General features: G+C 35.2%; 1 protein-coding gene and 1 long non-coding RNA gene across 4 annotated transcripts; one reads left to right on the top strand and one right to left on the bottom strand.

Annotated features, from left to right (window-relative positions):
• Nucleotides 1-753: 753 nt before the first annotated feature.
• On the bottom strand, nucleotides 754-10,902 carry LOC149803875 (uncharacterized). Of its 2 annotated transcripts, none has more exons than XM_089953685.1 (3): nucleotides 10,770-10,902; nucleotides 3,747-4,212; nucleotides 754-2,858 (listed from the first exon to the last, which is right to left on the bottom strand). In XM_089953685.1, the coding sequence occupies exons 2-3, from the start codon at nucleotides 4,208-4,210 to the stop codon at nucleotides 2,180-2,182; spliced, it is 1,143 nt and encodes a 380-aa protein (XP_089809811.1). In that variant the 5' UTR covers nucleotides 4,211-4,212; nucleotides 10,770-10,902; the 3' UTR covers nucleotides 754-2,179. The 2 variants fall into 2 exon arrangements, with proteins under 2 accessions (XP_089809811.1, XP_089809812.1); XM_089953686.1 differs by lacking the exon at nucleotides 10,770-10,902 and adding an exon at nucleotides 4,578-4,726.
• On the top strand, nucleotides 10,800-19,342 carry LOC149803874 (uncharacterized). Of its 2 annotated transcripts, none has more exons than XR_016420271.1 (3): nucleotides 10,800-10,928; nucleotides 14,254-14,376; nucleotides 18,499-19,342. It is a non-coding gene; the product is annotated as an uncharacterized LOC149803874 (long non-coding RNA). The 2 variants fall into 2 exon arrangements; XR_016420270.1 differs by lacking the exon at nucleotides 10,800-10,928 and adding an exon at nucleotides 11,434-11,589.
• Nucleotides 19,343-19,709: the final 367 nt, after the last annotated feature.

The raw sequence follows: 19,709 nt of genomic DNA, 5'->3' as shown, positions 1-19,709 counted from the left end.
GCAAACATTCACATTTAGAACACGGAATATTTGAACAAATGTAAGAAGTAGTTCACTATTGCTGATTTCTCTGCCCGACATGGAAAATGACTTTGTCCACGCCTTATGAATTAAAAACAAATAATTACCAGTAGATTACGTTTTGAAGGTTAATGCAAAACTTTTTCAATGATTGGCAAGTCAAAAAGGTGCTAAACTCATTTTTCGAGTAAAAAAACAAATAATCTACTGTCTCTGTGACTGTAATAAACAATACACCTTAAATGGTTTTTCTTCTTTAAACTTAATTGATTGAGTTTGGACGAAAAGTTTCATGTCCACAAACATGATAGAATTTTATTATTTCCTTTCAAGAACTAAGTTATTTGAGGGAACTATTTAATATATCTTCATTTAGACCAGACTGATGAGCTAATTGCTGTGTAAGGACCTCCATATTCGAACATTGGTTATCCATGTGAGCGTGTTTTTGGGTTTGGAGAGAGAGAGAGAGAGTTATAGGAGCGGGCGATGGGTGCGACAACCAGGGGGCGCCATTTCGCTGGGTTTACGGTATTTTTTTCCGAAGGACACAGAAGGCAACGCTCACCCTGGCGCACCGTTTTGTCCAGAGCAAACTTGCGATTATGTGTGTGTGTATATATATATACCACGAGATGTATAAATTCTTCATTAAAAGGAAACGACGCTTGCAGAGTTCCCTTGTCATGAAAATTGTATGCAAAGAGTGGTTTAACAAAGATAGAGCGTACATACTATACATATATTTTATTTACATCACATCCAAATACACATACTAGCATTTCCACCCGAGTTAAGATTGATTACAGGAAACTATGTATTGACGGAGTTAGTGAATTCGTCACATCCCTTCCCAGTGTGTCCGCTACAAAATGTAGTTCTGTACCTTTTACCACGATTCCCAATCCTCCATGCAAATTGATAAGTTGCTCCTTTTCTTGGGGGTGGGGCAGCTCCTATTTTCATTTATATTGATTAAATAAATACAACACACGCTAACGATTCAAATATGAAATAAAGAAATAAATAAAGCATTACAAACAGCATGGTTAGTCATTGACGTAACAGCCATCATATTTAAACGAATGAGCAATATCAGCTAAGCGAAATGACGAACCAAGAAGAGGTCATTCAAATATTTAAATGCATTTAGAGTTGATGGAAGTCATTATTATGCTTTAATTAACATTGCTAATGATCATACCATTGCTTTTATCTTCCATCTCTCTCTCTCTCTCTCTCTCTCTCTCTCTCTCTCTTTCTCTCTCTTCCCTTTCCGTCGGTTGGTTAGTCTGCAAATTTTAGCACCATTCATAGGTCCAAAGACATTGTCGCATGACGCAAGCAAACTTTCACTATGCTATTTCAAGTTTGTTTTATTGATGTTGTGAACGCAGTATATAAACCCCATGTAAAGTGTACTTATACCGTTATGACGAACTAGGTTATTGTAGGTTACTTGGTGTAAGTTTAGTTTCAAGGGTTTCGTCAAGCCAAATTATTTTCTTTCTCATCCCAGATTTGCACGTATTTTGTTCCCTAACATATGAGAGAGAGAGAGAGAGAGAGAGAGAGAGAGAGAGAGAGAGAAGCGACGAAGGTTTTCAATGAAAGTGTGTAGCATGTCGAATTCAAGCTGAAAACTAGGGCTTCATATTTCTCTCGGAATATCTTTCTCCTTAATTTCTTTATGTCGTTAATAATTAATTAGTGGAAATTCATCCCATTAGCTAACTATTTCTCATACAGGCATGCAATTTGTTTATGTCGTTAATAATTAATTAGTGGAAATTCATCCCCTTAGCTAACTATTTCTTATACAGGCATGCAATTTCTTTATGTCATTAATAATGAATTAATGGAAATTCATCCCCTTAGCTAACTATTTCTCATACAGGCATGCAATTTCTTTATGTCGTTAATAATTAATTAGTACAAATTCATCCCCTTAGCTAACTATTTCTCATACAGGCATGCAATTTCTTTATGTCGTTAATAATTAATTAGTGGAAATTCATCCCCTTAGCTAACTATTTCTCATACAGGCATGCAACACGAGGCTTAAAATTCCAGTTGTCTTTTATTATAAACTGGTCTAAATTTATTTCATTACAATATTTGATGCAAAAATTCCGAACATCTGATGCAAATTTATATCTTAGTTCTTGTCTCCTGCTCGCCGTATGGCCCACGTCATTTGGTAGGTTTTTGCAGCGTCGTCGTATGAACTTTTTATCCTCGATTGGTCGCGTTCGCGTACCGCGTGTATAAAGGTCTCAATTTCTCGAAGATAAGAATCATCATCTTCGAACGTGAAATCCTGGTCTTCATTTGGGTCGGGACTTGTAATGTTTCGAACACGAAGCGTGCAGTGCTTTTCATACGGCTCGATCAAAGACAATTTGAGTCCATCTAGTTGCACATCTATATTTGCTTCATAGCGGGTACCAGGCAAAGCTACCGAATGCATGAGGGTCCCCACGCCACCATTTTGGAATTTCCAATGGCTGATAGTGATTCGAGGAATTCTTTTTTGAGGCGGAATGTCTTCTTCTGCCTGATTCGGCACGTGCGACAAATGTCCTGCGCCACCTTCCTCTGTATCCTTGACCATGATGCAATGTACTGATGCCATATCAATGTCGCCAACGATGTATCTTGCAAGATCACAAAAATGCGTGGCCTGCTCCACGATAGGTCCACCGCTAAAATCTTCATTAAACCAGTATTTGTTGATGCCTTCCGTGTATGCGAAGTAATATCGCGCGTTGAAAGCCATAACCTTGCCGCCGTGTAGCTGTATCAGCTCTTTCATCTTTTGGACGGCTGCATGGTATCTGAAAAAAAAAATATATAAGTCGTAAATAGTAGCACGTACGCAGAGGAAAATAAAAATCATTCCTGTTACGTTGTCTTTAGAGTATTTAAGATCATCCAATTCATTTTTACTACAAATCTTTTAAGCATAGATCTACTATTTGTTTCACTTTTTACTCCTAAATTTCAGAAAGAAAATTAATGCATATAATTGGGCTAAGTGTCATCTTTCTAAAGGATCATTCTAGTCAGAGGAAACAAGGACTTAATCCTGTTTTAACTTTATTAAAGTTAACCATACGTTTGCTCGTGGAATAAGCATAACCTTTCCATGTTATTTTGGAAGGTCGAATAACCATCACTAAATCTTCGGGCTATGTTATTACTAGGAAGCTGAATGCACTAGATTAACATCCCGATCATTCAACTAGTTTCAGCGAAAGTCGATGACATAATAGTGGTCTTTTCAAGCACCCCGAAGACTTCCCAATCCACAGCGTCTTCAACGTGGTGCACAGTAAATAAAAACTGTTTAACCACACTCCTGTGTCACTAAAAGCTACCGTTAAGTTTGACGTCAATAAAACATCCACCATATACATAATTATCTGATCCCAAATGACACATTTTCTAATTTAACTACAGAGTTGATATCTCTGTCGCTCTGTCTCTCTCTCGCTCTCGCAGAGGACAACAAGGCTTGCTGTATATGAACAAGCCGAGTATAAATCAGAACATTTGGGTCGGAGCATGGAAATGAAAATATTTTTTGTCACAGATAAACTCTTGGACTCTCTTATATCTCAGGGTTACTGTGAAGAGAGAAACACGGAGAAGTGTAATGTCAAGAAAATGAATTTAGTTTGATGGAAGAGACGACAACATTATTTATCGGAGATTCATTATACCTGAACATGTATCCAACTGATAATATCACGTTGTGTTTCTGGACAGCCTTCGTGACTGCCTCCACATAGGGGCTAAATTCTTCTGGTGGAACCACAGACAGCGGCTTCTCCACAAAAACATGTATCCCTGCTTCGACAAAACGGAGTTCAAGATCGTGGTCTTTTTTATGAGATCCTCTAAATGCGGGCGGTATTCCTATAAATACTACATCCGGTTTCATGTTAAGTAGCTCATCAGAATTAGAAAGGAGCTGACAGTTCTGATAAAACTGTCGCTTGCCTGGCGATGAAAGACGTTCCTCAAGGACATTTGTTGCTATCTTTTGGTCTGGATCAACGATGCCAATCACTTCAAACCCGCCAACCTTTTCAAGACGTGATGCATGGTCCCACGGTACCTCCGGTTTGCCAAAATTAATAGCTCCGGCACCAATGAATCCAACTCGAAGTGGTTTGACTTCCATATCTGAATACGTAAAGACAATTGGAGCAGAATTAACATACATACATACATACATACATACATACATACATACATACATACATACACACACACACATACATACATACATACATACATACATACATACATACATACATACATACATACTGGTCTTCGTCACTACAACAATCACATCTATCAGTAAGTAGTGATACAGGTTGGCTAGATATGTCTGTCTGTATCAAATTAACTTAGCTGATTTTGACTCAGTGCACAAGAGCATCATTGTTGTGTGTGTGTGTGTGTGTCCTTTGTAAGTATGACTGAAATGAACACTAATGACAGATGCTTACACTGGATCTATGTTTGTCGTAGGCCTTATGACTAACCTGTATATATTTGTTCCGCCGCTTTTCCCAGCTATATCAATGGTTTATACTCGCTATGGTTGAAACTTTGCTTGCGGTAACTTAGAAGTAAATGTGAGGTGTGGTGGCAGCATGCAGAGGCTAATATCTAGGTCAGATTAACACAATCTAGCACGCTACATAGGAATGACGTGGCGGAAGCATACCAGTTAACCTAGTATCAGCGGCCGTTCGTGTCAGAATTGGCAAAAGAAACGCGTTTCTTTTAAAAAGTAACCCGTTAAAAAACAAACTTTATATGTATTCTACGCAAAAGAAACGCATTACTTTAAAAAAAGAAAAACTAAAGCCTCATTTTTACTACTTCAAACACTAACGGCCACAGAAAATCCAGATTACTTGACATCAGATTGCATGTCCTTCTTGTTATTATGGTTTTAACGCCATTGCCCAGCGCAAAATAAGCTATACATGGAGGCCAGTATAAATGGCGGATGAAGTACTCGGGATAACCCGGTAAGAACCACCGACCCACGGGAAGCAAATTGCAAGCTTTCTCAGATAAACACATTGACCAAATCCGATACGAGAACCTACGAGAACTGAGCATATCCTTGTCAGATCGGCAATTTACTAACTTACTGATCTCACACACACACACACACACACACACACACACACACACACACACACACATATATATATATATATATATATATATATATATATATATATATATATATATATATATATATATATATATATATATATATATATATATATATATATATATATATATAAGAGGCCGTAATTTTAACTTTCTGGTTAAGGGTGATATATGGTTTATGAGCGCCGGCTAAAGGGTGTGAGAAGGCCAGCAGCAGATGACCGGCTATGTGTTCATTTAGTGATTAGACGGTTGAGTCGGCTTGTCGATTCAAAAGGAATTAAACTCTTAGTGTCGCTAACAAAGCCAGATTTCGGCGCCCACAGTTAGAAGTGAGAGGATATATGTCAAACGCCGCCGACCATCAAACGAAGCGTACCAGCCAATCGGAATGAGAGGAGTTTAAAAATAAATCTGGCAGTAGCAGGAACTAATGTCTCATGCAGACAAGGGGACAATGACATATCTAGCCATACCTTTGTAAAATTAATCAGTGATTTACTGACATTTGAAAGGAGCGGAAGATACAATGATGTATCAAAACAATTGGGGGAGGGACCACTCTGAAGGAATGAGACTCGTAAGAAAGATGAAGAGGAATTGAACTGGGAAAGAAATAGAAAGGTTCTACGGGTAGGAAATATCTCAACCGAATATTTGTGTTGATTTGTGTAGATAAGAATTTAATAGATTGTGTATTATAACGTATACTTAATTTATTAGGACATGGAATACAACATATCGTAGAATTTTTACAGAATATTACCTCATAGTGTATAGTTGAATCTATTAAAAAATTGAATTGGGATATTATTTGCATTTATCAGTATGTAGACTAAGAACTATGTGAAGTAGACAGTGAATTTGCATGCATATGTATTTACGTATTTTTATGTACCATTCTATAATTCTTAGGACACAGACAATGTGAATGATTACCGTCGCAACGGTAGATTGCTGTGTCAGAATATAGTATTTAGCCAATTTTAGTCGGTGTGCGTGTGTTACGCAACTTCTTAAGTAATATTATTTGCATATAGAGCAAGGCGTGTATGGAACGAGAGACAATAGCGTGTGAGAAAGGCCTGGTAAATTGTTCGCCATTGGTCTGATAAGAAGTCCCTGAGAGAGTGGCAAATTACAAAGATGCGTATAGGGAGGACATGATTACTTCCCTTATATTTTCTTCAGGAAGTTCCCAGGTGTACGTAAGAGACGGCACTAAACACTCGAGAGAGGAGAGGAGACAGTACGAGAATTTGTACAGAAGGGGTGCGGAAGGGAGGAGTACAAGGAGTAGCACAGAAAGGGTCCATATTGGATGTAAAATCAGCACCATCTATATTTAGGACCAGCTTGACATCATAAGTATTGTTCATCTGGTCATCAATCTAGTATGAGTAGCAGCAACAAAATTTAAAAAAAAGGCCGACATAACGGTCACATGGGATGTCATATTGGCACCATTTTAATTCAGGACCAGCTAGGTATTATAAGTAGTCTTCATTGAAAATTTAAAACCCCATGTCTATATGACTTTGCGTTTTATGTATCGATGTCAAGATTATTAAGATGGCTGCCATGATGGTCCTATTGGTCGTTATATCGACATCATTTTCATTGGCTAGGGATTATAATAAGTCTGCTGCTGAAAACCCCAATCTGGTATGACTTTACGTTCATGAGCAGCAACGATCTCATATTTTCAAGATGGCTGCCTTGGTGGCCTTATCGAATGTCAGATCAGTACCATTATCATTTGGGACCAACTTGACATCATAAAGAGTCCTGACAAAATTTCATGTTGATATGATAATTTAATCAGGATGAGTAGCGGTAACAAGATTATCTAAAAGGGGGCTGTTGCGGCCGTTTTGGATAACCGAGCGGCACATTTTCATTCAGGAGCAATGAATGCGGATGCAAAATGTCATGGCAATCATTGAAGTATAGGAGTAGCAATAACATACGTGTTTTACGGACAGACGGACGGCGGACAACATGCCATCCTATTGACCATTTTGGTCTTTGACCACGTGAGTTAAAAGTTACCAATCATCCTAAGGTTTAAAGTCCCCATCTTAAAAAGTAAAGGAGGAGTGGCGAACAATTTCATGTGCTGTGTTATGCCTCGCAACTCCTTCACATTTCAACTTACATACATACATACATACATACATACATACATACATACATACATACATGCATATCGTGTTAACGTTCATAGTATTCGTTTGAATGTGAGAACACTTTGACTTTCTTTGACATAAACTGGAGGAAAACAAAAACTACTTTTATTTTACCTAATGTTGCAGTGCTCTAAACTAATTAACTAACCCAGTGTAGGGACCGTCTATCCAAAATCAATATGAATCTACTTCTATCGATTTGCTTTCCTAAACTGAAGCAGTAGCAGATATATATATATATATATATATATATATATATATATATATATATATATATATATATATATATATATATATAATGTTAAGTTGGTCATCAAAGAAAATACGACCGATCTGATATTCAATATGGCCGCCATCTCAAAAATCTTGTTTTCTCTACTCCTCTTTAATAAATGGCCATATCGATATGGAGTTTTTAGTAAATGAGCTCTTATTATTTGTAGTTGTTCCCATATGAAAATGGTGCCCCTCGGACATTAGTATGACCACCTTGGCGACCATCATGAAAACTTTGTAATTGCTATTCATAAATAAGATTATTAGTTTTCATATCATCACTATCTTGTCCCAAATAAAATGACGCCGATCGAACCCAAAATATTGCCGCTGGTCAGTGGTGGTTATCTTACAATTTTTGTTATCATTGCTCCTCGCGAAGAGATGGTCGCATCGATATACAATGTGTTTTGAAGAAACATTCTTAGACAAACTTGTTATTACTACACCTCTTGCATGAATGGCGGCAATGTTCTGGGGTTTTCGCTAAAACACATCTTCTAGTATTTACTGGATCTGAATGAAAATGGTGCAAACCCGGCCACCAGTATATCCGCACATATCTTAGAGATTTGAAAACCAGACCTAAATGACCTTGAGGTAAAATCAATGGCCACCCCTTGCATTTTGTACTGCAATGAGTTTATAAACACAGAAACATAAACATGTACAAGTGAATTTGACCAGACTTTGTATTTTGGTATATTTCAGTAAACAAGTTTATAATCAGCACTCTGGCGTTGATTTTAAAAAGGAAGGAGTTGACTCGATGCTTTGATTCTATGATGGAAAGCACTGACTCGAGATTTTCATTCTATGATGAAAGGCATTGACTCGAGGATCTGATTCTATCATGGAAGGCACTGACTCGAGATTTTCATTCTATGATGGAAGGCATTGACTCGAGGATTTGATTCTATGATGGAAGGCATTGACTCGATATTTTCATTCTATGATGGAAGGCATTGACTCGATGCTTTAGCTGTGCTGACTTGTGAGCATGATAACACAAACAAGTATGAATGGATATTTATCAAACACATCTTGTGAATATATCTTATGAATATCTTGAACTGTACCACTTAAATAACTTTGTCCCCCCCCCCCAAAAAAAAATAATAAACATTATAATTATAGATTTAACCAAACTTAGCATGTTGGTATGTCATGACATTTTATATCGATGACATCAGCTTCAAAATCAAAGGCCATGGCAAAGAACTGTACTACATTCACAGGTATTTTGAAAACATATTAATTCAAACATATAGGAAAATATTTCACATGCGGGGACTAAATTTAACAACTGCTTCCAACTGTTTGGCAAACGTTTCGACTCGTTAAGGAACATGTGTCGGTCACTATTTTGAAAGAATTCACCCAATTTTGGATAAGGGCAGTAAGTACATTCTTGGAAATATAATGTCACTTTTCGACTTCTTTTTTTTTTAATTTACATCGATAATTGTACACTTCTTCTGAAAATTGACTTGTTCGTGATGATACAAACATTTCACGAAAAGAAAGGAACACGAAAGCATTTTTCGTGAATAAGTGCGATCTTTACGAAAAGGGTCACTTCTTCGCAAAAGTGTTCTGTTTATCTAAAGAATGTAACATTCTCGAGATAAAAGTGCTTTTTCGCGTCGATGCAGCTGTTCATAAAAAAGGTGAAAATTTTCATGCAAATTGTGTAATCTACCTGAACAAATGTCTACATTCGTGAAAAATGGGAACTATGCACGAAGAAAGATGACTAATCAGAACAATTTTCTTCTGGAAAAAATTATTCGATCTTTGACATATTTGGCCAGTGTGCACGCTTTTTACGTCATAACTTTATCGTTAGGGTTTTGACAACAATGGCTAGAGGCTACAGGCTGCTTCAAACCATGGCTGATTCGGATCAAATTCCGGGCTGATTCGGAGCATACGAAATATTAAGTTGCGTCCGGGATTAAAATTTGACATTTGCATATGTTTAAAATATATTTATCATTCTTTCATAGGTACACTGATCAGTTCAAATATGCAATTAACGCCTTTATATATATATATATATATATATATATATATATATATATATATATATATATATATAAAATTAGATTCTGTCGCAAACAAAACAATGAGCATTCGTTGGCTAAATATATAATGTATTATTGAACTGCATGCATAATATTATTGTAAATGGACAAGAGGAAAGATTAGAAAAATAGCATATTATTAGTAATTTTATTTATCTAATATAACAATAGAGAAACTAACATGGTCCATGAATGCTCGCACTTAACTTTAGTAGCTAACTGATGGAGATGCGATTCTCAGCATAGGAACGTCCACATTTTTGTACTTGTAAATACAATGCGAAGAAAACACGATTTACTTGAGAAATCAATAATACACTGAGTGAAACTATATGCAGTACTGTTTGATAGTGTTGATACTGGCCCAACTTATGAAAAGTTAACATTATATTTTCTTGATTGAAAATTTAGAAAGTTTGGTTGGTCATAAAATATAAATGCCATAGCTCATATATATTATTTTCTGATTTAGGTGTGCTAATAACTATCTGATTATAATTTAAAACCTGAATATAAACATTTTGCATGGTATTAATATTACTGCGAAAACAGTAATTACTAATATAAATAAAGTATGTGTGCCATTGTTTCAGGTTGGCATTTGGGCCGAATCAGTCCATAATTTGGGCTGAATCAGCCACGGCCCGAATCAGCCCTGGTCCGAAACAGCCAGCGCTCCGACTAAACAGGTCTTTGTGAAAAGAAAGACAAGGTTTTTTCGTGAAGAATCACTACGTTAATGACATGAAAGGACATTCATAAGCGACCTAACTCGCTTATGAACATTCTATTTAGTGGTATTCATACTCAGGTTACTGATTGAGATCGAGTTCACAACATCTGGCATTGTCTTTAATCTTTCTTTTCTTTTAAAAGGCTCATATTATTTGCTAAATGCAAAATTCACCAAAGGAATCCAAAACGAGAGAGAGAGAGAGAGAGAGAGAGAGAGAGATGCAGGGACGACTGGGACATTTAAACAGGAATTGTTTACCTTAACATCAATTTGATCAACGTGACATGTCACGTGGCAAGACCTGCACAGTGTTTATGTTTTGTAACGAATAGACGCCATCCATTTGGAACAGTTAAAGATTGGAATTACCCAGGGAGCAGCTGAAAATAGAAGAAATGGTTTGAGTGATCATAAACGGTAGGTGTACAAAGAGCTAACTGATCTGTCGTAACTGAGGTTCACACGAAACTTTCATACAAACTATACTTTATCATCGATTTCTGCTGAATCATCGCCCTTGTTCGTTCTTGTCACGTTTCAATGTCGTTATCTACCAGGTGGTAGCAGTCACAGTCAGCTACGGTCCGAATCAGCCAGCGTTCTGACTAAACAGGTCTTCGTGAAAAGAAAGATAGTTTTTTTTTTTTTCGTGAAGAATCACTACGTTAATGACATGAAAGGACATTCATGAGCGACCCAACTCGCTTATGAACATTCTATTTAGTGGTATTCATACTCAGGTTACTGATTGAGATCGAGTTCACAACATCTGGCATTGTCTTTAATCTTTCTTTTGTTTTAAAAGGCTGATATTATTTGCTAAATGCAAAATTCATCAAAGGAATCCAAAATGAGAGAGAGAGAGAGAGAGAGAGAGAGATGCAGGTACGACTGGGACATTTAAACAGGAATTGTTTACCTTAACACCGATTTGATCAACGTGACATGTCACGTGGCAAGACCTGCACAGTGTTTATGTTTTGTAAAGAATACACACCATCCATTTGGAACAGTTAAAGATTGGAATTACCCAGGGAGCAGCTGAAAATAGAAGTAATGGTTTGAATGATCATAAACGGTAGGTGAACAAAGAGCTAATTGATTTTATCGTAATTGAGGTTCACATGAAACTTTCATACAAACTAGACTTTAATCATCGATTTCTGCTGAATCATTGCCCTTGTGTAATTCCTTGGTTCGTTCTTGTCACGTTTCAATGTCGTTATCTACCGGGAGGTGGCAGTCACATTTTACTGACTGATTTATCCAAATTTGTCTGAAAGGAAAACAACTTGGAGGGCCAAAGCGTTAATTTTCTTGATAGTAAAATAAATAGCCTTTATATATAATCAAGATCTGATTTATTCATTTTGAATGATACAGTAGCCTGGCTTACCATCAGTTTCACTCTCAGAAAGCATATACCAGACACAGTTACAGCTTGGAATTATGTAATCCCGTCATACATTAGAAATTTCAAACCATACCATGTTCCGTCTGGACAGACTTTCACAGGGGCTTGTATCGTTGCTTACAATTGACCTGTCATACATGTATTATATAATAACTACAAGGGAGGACACTTGTCTCCTTGCTCGCTTGACCTATTTAAGAATAAATGCTGATATTTCAAGCTATGCTTAAAAATTTGGTACCGATATTTAGCTCAGGCATTCGACTGTTTATCCCTATCAACAGTTTGACTTAATGTCATACCTTTAAGGAATGCCAAATAATTTTCCCATGCTACTGCTCGACATGGCCCTGATCGCGCCCGCTTAATATGCAAGTGATATTCTCTGAATGGAATACTGTCTTCTCATTGGTTAAAAGAAAATGACATCTTATTTTTATTTATAACTTCTTTTTTACAATCCAATCTTTTCCTGTGTTTATATATATATATATATATATATATATATATATATATATATATATATATATATGTATATATATATATATATACACTAAGGCCTGAAAATTGAGAGTATGGATGAATAAGATCCATTGCTGATTTTAGGGACTTTTCAGGCATTGAGTGAGTGCAGTGTCTTCTGCATACTGTGAAATAAGATATTCAGTATGATTTATTTGTATTCCATTAGTAATAGAGTGTTTCCTGATTGTATGGGATAATATCTCTCTGCACACAGAAAGAAAATATATGTGGAGAGGGGATCACCTAGTATGCAGTCCCTTCTAATATCAAACCATGATGAATATTGTCTATTTATGGTAATGCATACAGAGTACATATATTTTCCCTATATATCTTCCCTTGATAGAACCATTTTCATAATTATTTATAATTGCTTGAAGAATTTGCTTCTCTCTATTTGTATTACGTGCAGTTTAGTAAGCTCCATTAAGTTAAGAGATGGGTCTCCAATTCTTCAAATACAGTTTTGATTTGTCCCCATTTGGAAGGCAAGTTATAACACTCTCCTGAGTTGATGACAGCTCCCCAGATTATGTGAAGAAATTATTGCTATTACATAATATGGACCGATATTTGCCCTAATGAATTTTTAAAAAACTCGACTGAAAACCCAACAGATCCTGGACTTTTATTATTTGACGTGTACTTTAGGCTTGCAGTGGTTTCAGTCAAAGTTAAAGGGCCATTTAAAGATTCTTTATGTGTACTAGCTAATTTAGGAATATCACAATAACGGGAGAGATCAACTGGATCCACCTGGTGATAAGAATATTGCTTGTGATAAAAAACAATTCTGATTCTTTCAAAATTTCAGACTGATTACCAATATATGTTCCATCAGATTTTAATAGATTTGGCATCATTTTACTTACATTGTTTCTTTTTTCCAAATTGTAGAAATATTTTGATGTCGGTTCTCCTTCTTCAATCCATTTTGCATTTGATCTTATTCTCACACCTTCCATATTTTCCTATGAATTTCCACCAGCTGATTCTTTTTGTTCTCCAAAAATTCTGGAAGTTATTAATTTCATTAGTTTGTAATTGGGCTGCTTTTTCTCAAGGTGTATGTCCTTGTACTAGTATATCTCTCTCACCAAATTATGTTCTGTACATATATCAAGAACCATCCCTTCCTGTGGGAATATTCAGTGTATTACAGTTATTTGTATCAAATTCTAGATCCTTTACTAGGATAAAGTCACCTCCAATAATGACACAATCATTGTTGAAAACTGTTATTTGGTTAGGAAACACCCAGCTACTGACCACAGAAGGTAGGTGATTGTTTATATGCAGGACTTTTATGCAGGATATTTGTTAGTTGGGGGTGGTGGTGGATTAGAATGGCCAGTAAGAACAGGTAATCGCTACATAAGGGTAACTGTTTGGACAGGTTAGACTGTAATCATTTTTTTTTACCTTTTCAAAAATATGGAGTACCCTATAAATATTCCTCTATGCATATACATTTAAAACTTTACAATAGAACCTCTCTTAAGCTTTTAACAAAAGGATTAATCAGTTTGGCTACAGAAGGGACTCGGCACTTTATTGAGGTATATAAAAAAAAAACTGGTTGGATGTGAAGGGTGATCATTTGAGGGATGTGATCATTTACTGGGTGTGACTGTTCTGGTAGGTTCCCTCTGTATGAACAGTTCTGTGCTGTTTACTGATTTATAATTTAATGGATGTAATATAATTTGTCACTTATTATTTAACTGAGCAATGCTTTCAGTGGATGTGATTAAATCTAATTGGTCACTTAATCTTTTATTAATTAAATTGTTTTAATTTCAGCCTGCAGTTATGTAGCGGATAAGATCCGTAGCAGCTGCAAAGGCAAGAGAGATGAGGAGGGTAAAGATGAGATAAAAGGGATCAGAGAGAGGAAATGTGTACTCAGCTCAGGAACTGCAAATGGTAAATGTAAAAATAGACTGCTTTTAAAAAATAGTGAAAAACATTAAATTCAACAGCAATAAGTATGTAAATATGTAAATCCTCAAGAAGTACAGCAAATATCCATGTGTATATGTATCTATATATATATATATATATATATATATATATATATATATATATATATATATATATACATAGCTGCCAACCCTCACGAATTTGGTGTGAATTTCACGACTTTTTCAGCGATTCATGGATTCACGCCGTAAGACAAAAATTCATGAATTTTCCGATCCTCAATTATTTTAAATCTTTAATAAAATAACCGATTTCCCATTAAGCGCTAGTCGTGATATTTGCAGTTGCCAAAACGGTCTGGTACCACTGGTCACGATATTAGTAGATCTACAGCCGATTAGTACAGTTGGCCCGGTCGTAAGCATTTTAGCCTATTTTAATCTTTATATATAAGAGCAGTTTTACAAGTGCTTTTGAGAGAAACTGGGGCCTAACCGGAAATTTGATCCACGCATGCGTCAAAACACTGATTCGAGTTACCGTTCAGCATCGCATGTAAGATTTTGAAAACGTCTTCACCACCAAGGAAAAAGAAATGTATTACTCAAAAAGTGAAGTTTAATTTGGAATATATCAAAAATTGGCCGTGCATTCTGCCATTAAACATTGATATTCATTCATGCTTTTTGTACTCAGTGTGCAATCGCAGAGACGATGTAAGGAAGAATGTCAGTTGCAAAAAACACGTAGAAGTTGGGAAAATTAAGAATCCGCAGATTTCAGCTCTGGAATATTTTAAACCATTGGCGGAAGACCCGCAGGCTACCAACGCTTGAGCATTATTTGTGAGTTTTCTTGTGTCGAACACAATCTACCTTTATCAGCTGGAGACCATGCTAAACATTTGTTCTGACATATGTTCCCGGACTCGAAAATCGCTTCCAAATTTTCATGTGGAAGAACCAAAAATGCTGCAGCTCCTGTGCATTCCTCACAGCAACAGTGACAGCGAAAGAGTATTTTCTTTAGTGAGGAAAAATAAGACAGACTTTAGGGCCTCCTTAGCTGCAGAAAATTTGCCAGCAATTTTAGTCCCCAAGATCAACCAGCAGGCAAGAAGTCGGAACTGTTTTTAGTGTTTAGAAAACAAATTTACTATCAAGCAGTTGAGGAAGTTCAAGTCTGCCATAGTATCATGTCTTGATAAATAAATATTTCTGCATATATGTAGTGTTTTATTTTTATTTTGCGAACTTGATATAGTGTAGTATTGACGGTCGGAGTAGTGAGAGTGGATGGAGTTATTGTCATGGTATTTTTCACGAATTCATGTCCAAATTAACGACTTTTTATCCCTATTTTCACTAATTGTGAGCCTGGAAGGTTGGCAGCTATGTATATGTATATATATATATATATATATATATATATATATATATATATATGGAACGATATTAATATAACCAAACAATCTGGTGAGTTAAAATTTTTCCATGAATCAAACCTATTATTACAATATGAATTAAAATTATGACCAGTTTGACTACATTGGTGTCATTTTACATCTGATGTGGAATACAGGGATAAGCACTTTCTTCTCCATTTGGTATAATTTTGTCAATTTATAATAATAAATTTATATATATTCTTTGCATTTCTAAATAGAAGTTAAGTTGGGTGTGTTAAATTTTGCTTGCCTTTGACTTTGTTCTGTATGTTTTGGGGGAACAAAAGGACCAGCAGGGATATTTTTAATTGCTACAGGTTATTTGTCATACACACCAACAAAGAGGGATGCTTTTTTAAAAAATGAAATGAATTGAATAAATATGCAGCCTGGATCCATCCACTTGTAGTCCCATTTACATGCAGTGTTAAAAGCAATGAAAGATTGGAAATGTATGATAGTCATGTGATTTCCTTTGCTTACATTGTTTTGCTGTCTGTTTGGTAATAGAGCTAGATATATGCTTAAGAAGAATAAACTGTATAGCCAGAGTATTTTGTAGTGACCTACTTATCATGCTCTAATTATATGCTATGTCTCCATGGCTGGATCCATTTCTAGTATCCATTGCATACAGTCACGAATTAATTGTACTAAAGGTAAAATGGGTCACTGACCTATATTTCACACTGGAGTGAATTTATAATTTTCTTTATTTAAGGCTTATTTTCAGTCGTATCAGCCTGCTATTTGAATAATCTTGATTTGTAACAGTATTACTGATGTTACTAGAGCACGAAGCAACAAGATGTACCTTATATGACCATGGATATATCTTTATTTATGCCAAATGTACTATATATGACCTTGTATAAATCTTTATTTACATATAATGTACTAGATGTGACCATGGATACATCCTTATTTACACATAATGTACTATATATGACCTTGTATAAATCTTTATTTATGCATTTTGTACTATATATGACCTTTTATAAATCTTTATTTACACATAATGTACTATATATGACCTTGCATAAATCTTTATTTACACATAATGTACTATATATGACCTTGTATAAATCTTTATTTACACATAATGTACTATAAATGACCTTGTATAAATCTTTATTTACACATAATGTACTATATATGACATTGTATACATCTTTATTTACATATAATGTACTTGATATGACCATGGACACATCTTTAGTTACATCTCCTTATTTGAAGCATATCATGTAAAGTTACTGTATTGATATCCACACTGTTGAAAAGAGTCTTCATGTCCTGTTATTGTTGTTTTTGGAATTTGTAACACTGTATGTATGTATGCCTGGAAGAATGATAGCGGCATAGTAATCTTTGCATTTTTACATAAAAAGACTTCCTTTATTTTCCAGAATTTCTGTTAAAAATCTAAGAAAATGCTTAATATTCCAGAATTTTATTGCAATATACTCATATAAAGATAACTAAATTTTATATTGCTTCTTCCAAGAAAAGAAAATATAACACTGGTTTGTGGTGAGGAACAGTGTTACAGTTGGTATATAATCCAGTAACAGCAATGGCATTCGACTTGAATGTTTTGTAATGCCCAGTCATCCATGCAGTTTTTTTGTAGCATCTGTGTAGGTAGATATTTAGTATATTAATGTCTATCAGATATATTCTTATGTTTAATTCAGAAAGACAAAGTATAAGCATATTTACCTGTCACAAAGTCTTGTAAATTAAGACAGTGTATATGCAAACTTACCTATTACAAAGTCTTGTAGATTAAGACAATGTATACGCAAATTTACCTATTACAAAGTCTTGTAGATTAATGCTGAATGAGCAATATTCTTGACCAATTGAATTAGGTATTGAACCTTATAGTATATGATTCTGGCACAAAATCAGAATAATACCTTTGATATATGCAGAAAGAAGAACCAACTTTGTTTCTTCTGTATAAGCCATCATAGCATGAGCAACAAGAACTAGTGGACTGACATTAAATGATCCTCATATCATACCCATAATTTCTATGGCTTGAATGGTAGAAGCATGCAAGCCTATCAATTTCAAGACCAGTGGTCAGATCACTGGCTGAAATATGAAAATTAGTTTCTGTTTTCAGTTATATACCTTTGCCAAAGTTTTATGATGGCTTGAAATCTGAAAATGAAAAAAGCCTTTTAATTGTGTAAAAAAGTTAAAGGTTAAGGTCACTATGACTGAATTTTTGTTGTTGATAACATCTTTTATTCCATACCTTGTTCAGAATTTGTAGAGGGTCACTCTTAAGGCATGGAATAAGGACTATTAATCCTTGGGTTAAGAAAAACAAAGGTCATCATCATTCTGACTCAAGGAAAAATGGGTTTTGCACATTGACTTTCATTGCTTGAACTAACTTTGTGGATAGATTGCACCTATGACATTAAAGACACCATTGGGTTTTGGAGTGTACAGGTCAAAGGTTACAGTCATGGTAACTGTAAGTCTAATAAATCTATAATAGTTTCTACAAGTTTAGTTTGAGACTGCTTACCTTGACTAAGATCAACATCATTCAGACCAAAGATGTGCCTAACTAGTGGGAGGACATTTAGACATGTTGAGGGCATGTCCACAGTACACTTGTTAAAATATGTATTTATGTTTTTAATGTTTTGTTGCAGATAATGGCAGGTATGTTGAAAAGCAGCCACACCCACAGTCACCTCCTCCTCCATACCAGGCTTCTGACTGCACCCGGAGGGGAGGATGACAATAATGGATGCCATTTCTATGGCAACTGTTGTCACTATAGCAACAAAATGGCAATATTCCAACATGCTACCCTGTGATTTCTATTCAGACTTCCATAATTTCTGAACAGAAACATTGTTTTATCTTCATCTTAAATCAATTATTGGAGTGAAATTACTGGTGGACTGTGTGACCTTAAGAAAAGTTTAGAAAAGAGGGAGAGAAATTTTAGGTTGTATAAAAGTTTACATTTATATATTTATGAAGCACAGAGAAGAAAAAAAAAAGACTCTATTCCACTGATTTTTGTAAGTGTATTAAAATTTTGATGGCTGGTGTTACAAATTTTGACAGTTGTGTGCTTATTGTTATTCATTTCTTCCTAAATGCACAATGAGAAATAAAATGATGCAGTCTGAAATCAAATATACCTTTACATTATGTTGGGATTTAGTCAGTGAATCAAAACATACCAGATGCATTTTACAGTTTTGTTTCATCTTGCAGTTTACAGCTTGCTTTCTCCATATTACAATGAAAAGTTAAAATCATGGTTGCTGTTTATGTTTTGTTACCTCAGCATAATATTTTGTATCAGAAGAAAGAATCTTGTATGATGTCATTATTCAAAACTACCATGGGTTAGGAAATAATGACTGATTGTAGAGTTTCTAACTTTTGTTACAGAATAATTAGGATACTTTATATGTGGAGTTGTATTTTTATGTAATTTATACAATTACTTGTAATATTGAATATATAATAAGAAACCTTGCTTGTGTTTTATAGATTCTTTTGCCTTATTTGTATTTCCTCTCGTTTTTTAAAGTGTCCTCAGGGATTCAACACTAATCTTGTGTAACAGCCATATGGCATATACATACATGTGACAGAAAAGACAGGACAGGATAGATCCGAAGATTTTCATTGTTTTGTTGAGGAATTTGGACCTCAAAAGATGGATGATTTTCATTGTCCCAGTTTTTCTCATGCAAATAGACAACTACTGAACAAATTTACATTTTTTAAATATTATAGTATATACATCATCTCATCAAATTAGTTCTTTCCCAGTAACTTATTGTCAGTCATACACTTCATGCCAATCACACTCTTCACGTCAGTCATACACTTCATGCAA

The sequence above is a fragment of the Sinohyriopsis cumingii genome, chromosome 3 (genome assembly GCF_028554795.1).
Source record: "Sinohyriopsis cumingii isolate HCF-2022 chromosome 3, ASM2855479v2, whole genome shotgun sequence".
In the NCBI taxonomy this organism is placed as follows: Eukaryota; Metazoa; Mollusca; class Bivalvia; order Unionida; family Unionidae; genus Sinohyriopsis; species Sinohyriopsis cumingii.
The sequence above is the reverse complement of the archived record's forward strand: the minus strand, read 5'-3'. Positions and strand labels throughout refer to the sequence as shown.

Coding starts and splice junctions, on each gene's coding strand:
- LOC149803875 (XM_089953685.1), bottom strand. CDS start 4,210: ATGGAAGTCAAACCACTTCGAGTTGGATTCATTGGTGCCGGAGCTATT. Junction 2,859..3,746: donor TCAGTTGGATACATGTTCAG/GTATAATGAATC, acceptor TTTTTTTTTCAG/ATACCATGCAGCCGTCCAAA.